The sequence below is a fragment of the Kryptolebias marmoratus genome, linkage group LG10, assembly GCF_001649575.2.
Source record: "Kryptolebias marmoratus isolate JLee-2015 linkage group LG10, ASM164957v2, whole genome shotgun sequence".
Taxonomy (NCBI): Eukaryota; Metazoa; Chordata; class Actinopteri; order Cyprinodontiformes; family Rivulidae; genus Kryptolebias; species Kryptolebias marmoratus.
Genome location: NC_051439.1, coordinates 23772415 through 23776803, shown reverse-complemented (window position 1 = coordinate 23776803; position 4389 = coordinate 23772415). Strand labels below are relative to the sequence as shown.

At 41.9% G+C, this 4389-nt stretch overlaps 2 protein-coding genes across 2 annotated transcripts in view; one reads left to right on the top strand and one right to left on the bottom strand.

Annotated features, from left to right (window-relative positions):
* Positions 1-260: 260 nt before the first annotated feature.
* On the bottom strand, positions 261-2644 carry snapc1b (small nuclear RNA activating complex, polypeptide 1b; the record flags this gene model as incomplete). Its single annotated transcript, XM_017403725.3, is given in 6 exon segments — positions 261-326; positions 991-1149; positions 1226-1330; positions 1539-1679; positions 1758-1914; positions 2349-2644. Coding segments are annotated over 6 exon segments (780 nt in total), but the record flags the coding sequence as incomplete, so codon positions are not given.
* A 709-nt stretch (positions 2645-3353) lies between these two features.
* Positions 3354-4389, top strand: part of yipf6 (Yip1 domain family, member 6) — a 3192-nt gene continuing 2156 nt past the window's right edge. The window contains exon 1 of the mRNA XM_017403720.3: positions 3354-3874. Within this exon, the coding sequence (XP_017259209.1) occupies positions 3536-3874 (339 nt within the window). The 5' untranslated portion in view covers positions 3354-3535. The remainder of the gene's footprint in view (positions 3875-4389) is intronic.

The window sequence follows — 4389 nt, the reverse complement described above, 5'->3', positions numbered from 1 at the left end:
GACTGAGCTGCAACTGCTGGACACAAACTGTGGACATGATTCTCAAAGGAGTCTCCAAAGCTTTGCGGAGCTTCTTCAAAGGCTCGCTCTCATATCCCAGATGACCAGGAGGAGCCTTCTGCTGTCATCAGGTGCTTTTATAGAAGGTCCAAACCACCTGAGGACACTGTAGAACTGACGGGGACAACCATCCGTCTCTCTTCTCACCACTGAGGAGTTTTCATGTCAAACTAATAAAATAAAGATGAGATGGAATTTACCTCCGGCTGAGACGACGTTCCTTCGAGGCTGTTTTCATTTTTATTTTCATTTTCAACAGCAGTTTCCTGTCAAAACAAAAGTATCAGTATCAGTTTTAGTATCAGTAACAGTATTAACATTAGTATCAGTATTAGTATTAGTTTTAGTATCAGTATTATTATTAAATCAGTGTCAGTATTAATATCAGTGTCTGTATTAAATCAAAGGACAGCTGAATTTTTGATGTTTGAATTAAATCTGATTAAAGTTTTTTTTGGTTTTCTTTAAATGCAGAACATGTAGAAAAGCAGAAACTTTCATCAGGAAAGTTTTTTCTGATTCAGGAGCTTCAGAAAAGTTGAACTGCTTCCTCTTCTCTAACAACACGTCTCTGTTTTAAAGATTAGTTTTGTTGTTGTGGAGAGAAACTGTCCAAAATATCCACAAACTTTCAGAGAAAGTCAGTTTGTCTGTAGTAAATGAGTTTGATGTTGGATAATTTGGGAATAATAATTATGGTTTGTTTACGTTTAATTTTCTTTAACTGATGTAACGTCCTTTTTATACTTTTACACATTTTTATTTTTAGTCTCATGTTTTAACATATTTTAGACTTTTGCATGTTAGTATGTTTTTACCTGTGTGTAACACTTTGTTTTTAGGTGTTTGTTTTGTTGTGAACCTCCTGCATTAAGTCATCAGGATAAACTCTTTGTCAAAAATAAAATCTTCAGTCAGGAGACGTCCCACCTGTTCCAGCTGCCAGTTGTAGAAGTCCAGCACTGTGCTGCGGAGCTGAGACACCAGGTCTTTACGGATCAGATTAATGGATGAATCTTCTGGCGCCGTCATCTGAGAGACAGTGGAAGTCTTCATCTTTGCATACAGGTCGTTGATGTTGGACATTTCCTGCAGGAAGACAATCAGAACTCTTTAAGAACTCAAACTCTGAGGAGTCGGAGTCTGGCAGTGAGGTTCTGCTCACCTCCAGCAGCTCAGCGTTGATGAGTTCCTGCGGACGAGACGCTCGCTCCACAAAGTCCTCACACAAGACTGACCTGTCCTCACTCCTCTTCCTCTTGTAGAACAGCTGCATGGAGCAGAGGAAGAGGAGGAGAGAAGACAAACGGCAGCTTTTAGATCAGTTTCTCTTCAGTTTTCATTTAAATGAGACACCTGATGTTTGTCGGAAGTTGTTTTTGTCTCATTATGAGACTTCAGTCCTGGTTCAGAAAACCTTCAAACGGAAACCAGGGCTTTATTTTTACCATGTTTGAGTTTTAAAGCAGGAAGCTCACCAAAGCAGGCATGGCTGTGAAGTGGAACGCTTTGCTCAGCATCAGCTGCCGGAGGATGTAGACGGCATCGAGGTGCTGAGCGTCCACGGCATCCCTCTCAAACTTCTTCACATCCTCCCAGTCTTTCAAGGCCAGACGGATCTGCAGACGGAGACAGGAAGGACTTGGACGTATGTGTGACAGACAGACCCATCAAACACAGAGAACGGTGGTTCTGACCTGCTCAGAGGGACAGGCCGTCTGACTGTGGTACAAACTGTACAGCAGGTAAAGTCCTCCAACGCGGATCTGAAAGCTGAACGGAGGCAGGAAGTAGCAGCAAGCTGCGTCCAGGACCAGACGACTGAAGAGCCGCTTCTTATGGTTTATGGTTCCCCTGAGCCCAGAAACCCAAACAGAACATCTTAATGTTGACACACTTTACTTAACACAGGTCACATGGAGTCAGAGAAAACTGAACAACACTTCTCCTTTAGAATACTATAATAAATTATTTCATTTTTATTTAAGATGAAAAAACATTTGTTTTTGTTTTTATTTTGTGCAGTTTTTCACATTTACAGTAAATATTTGTAAAAGTCACCGTTTTCTAGCCTTTAAGATAGAGGTTCTGAAAATGGCGGACTGTGGCCCAAATGTGGATCCAGATTAAGTTTAATCTTAATCCGGATCGGCTGCTAAATTTGACCATTTAAAAATAAAAATAAAATGCGCACGTTTTATTGTATATACGGCAGTTTTTTACAAATGGTTCGCGTTTTCGGGCTTCTTCTAAGCAAATGTTTCACTCGGTTTTCCCTGTAAATTTACCAGAATATCTGGGCGAACTCCATCTCCCTCCAGATGCTGGCGAACACCTCAAACCGAACCGACTGAGTTCTCTGGAAGCGGCCCAGCAGCTCCTCGCAGTCTGATTTTACCTGCTTCTGGGAGAAATTCATCTCAAACCTGCTGTCAGACATGATTCAAACATAAAAACATACAAAAAACAGTCTCAAGCCACACAAAGCCCGAGAATACAGAGCATCCAGCACTAGAACGGAGCTGGACGTAAACACTGTCGACGAATGACTACGTCATCAGCAGCCGACGAAGATGATACCTTCATGATCATCGAAAATATTACTATTAACAGTTAAACGCTGAAAAAAAATTCCCAAACATATGCTTTTATCAACTTGCTGATAATGCAAACCTTTTTCTTAGAGACAAATATGTAAAAGAAAAATTTATGAATGTGTATAATACTTCATAAAAACTAAATTAAATAAATTATTTATTTGTCAAAAATATATATTTTTTTATTGTATGTGGTGTGAGTAATTAATTAAATCTTCTATAAATCACTGGAAATTAAATCCTGGTTACAAAGTCTATTCAAAAACTACTAAGTGATTTAAGTCAATCTTATTAAATCTGCAAAACAAAGATCTAAAGATTTAACCGTAACTCTTAAAACTAACCTGCTGTTATTTATGATTTAACTTTTTTTTTTTACAATGCGCTGAGATGACTTTTTGTAATTTAACAGTATATAAATAAATTAAAAAGTTATAAAAAGGGTTTTATTATTTAACATTAGGAATCAAAAGCTTTGGAGTGACTTTTTATAGAAGCTCTTTAAAACATTTTTATTGCAACTTAATTGTTCTATTTAGTCTGAATTTCTCTCAGGCATGTATTTTTTCTGTTCTTGATATGTTTATTTTTCCTAAAATATTCAATATAAAAAGTACATTGTGTTTTTCTTTACTTGTTTGGAGTTTCAAAAGACGGAGTGTCCTTAAACGCAGCACACGGATCTACGTAAGTTACGTAAGTTCCGTCTTTGCGGAAGTAAACAATCCTCAGCTGACGTGGAGCAGAATCAGCGCGACGCTAAAATCTTAGTTTTCTTGAAGCAGCGGCGGTTTGAGTCGCTTGTTGGAGGTTCTAAAGGTTCGGTGGACTCCGCTGGTTCCGTTCGGATAAAGAATAAAGTTCGGGAGTCAAGCAGGATGGCTTCTCCGGAGGACGCCAGCAGGCCGTTCGCCGGATTCTCCGACGTCTCCATCCCGGAGGACATCCCGGTGGAAGGGGACATCTCCGTCCCCGTCCCTCCTTCCGCCAGAGACGACGAGTTGTCCACGTTGGACGAGCCGGTGAAGGAGACCGTCCTGCGGGACCTGCGGGCCGTGGGCAAGAAGTTCGTCCACGTGCTGTACCCGAAGAGGAGCTCGGTTCTGCTGCGGGACTGGGACCTGTGGGGCCCGCTGCTGCTGTGCGTCACCCTGGCTCTGCTGCTGCAGGGCGGCGCGGCGGACAGCAACGAGCAGGGGGGCCCGCAGTTCGCCGAGGTGGAGAAACTCACTTCATTTCTCCATCTTTACTCTCTGTGTCAGAATAACGAACAGGAGCGGATTTAAAAAAGGGCATTCCGGTTCTTTTTGAAGTGGGGTTCAAGATGGCTCCTTGAGCTGGGTCACCGACCAGTGTTTTTATTTCAGTTTCTGACAGGTGGCTACCCGATCCACTCAGCTTCAGAAGCTCTGACGAGTGTTAAATTAGCTCATGGTGTCTGGAAACATGAAACTGTGAGTTCCTGGGAATGTTCAGAGATGTTCCTGAGACGTTCCTGAGATGTTCCTGGTACATTCCTGGGAATGTTCAGAGATGTTCCTGAGACGTTCCTGAGATGTTCCTGGTACATTCCTGGGAATGTTCAGAGATGTTCCTGAGACGTTCCTGGAACGTTCCTGGGAATGTTCAGAGATGTTCCTGAGACGTTCCTGGAACGTTCCTGGGGATGTTCAGAGATGTTCCTGGGACATTCCTGGGAATGTTCAGAGACATTCCTGGGACGTTCCTGGGA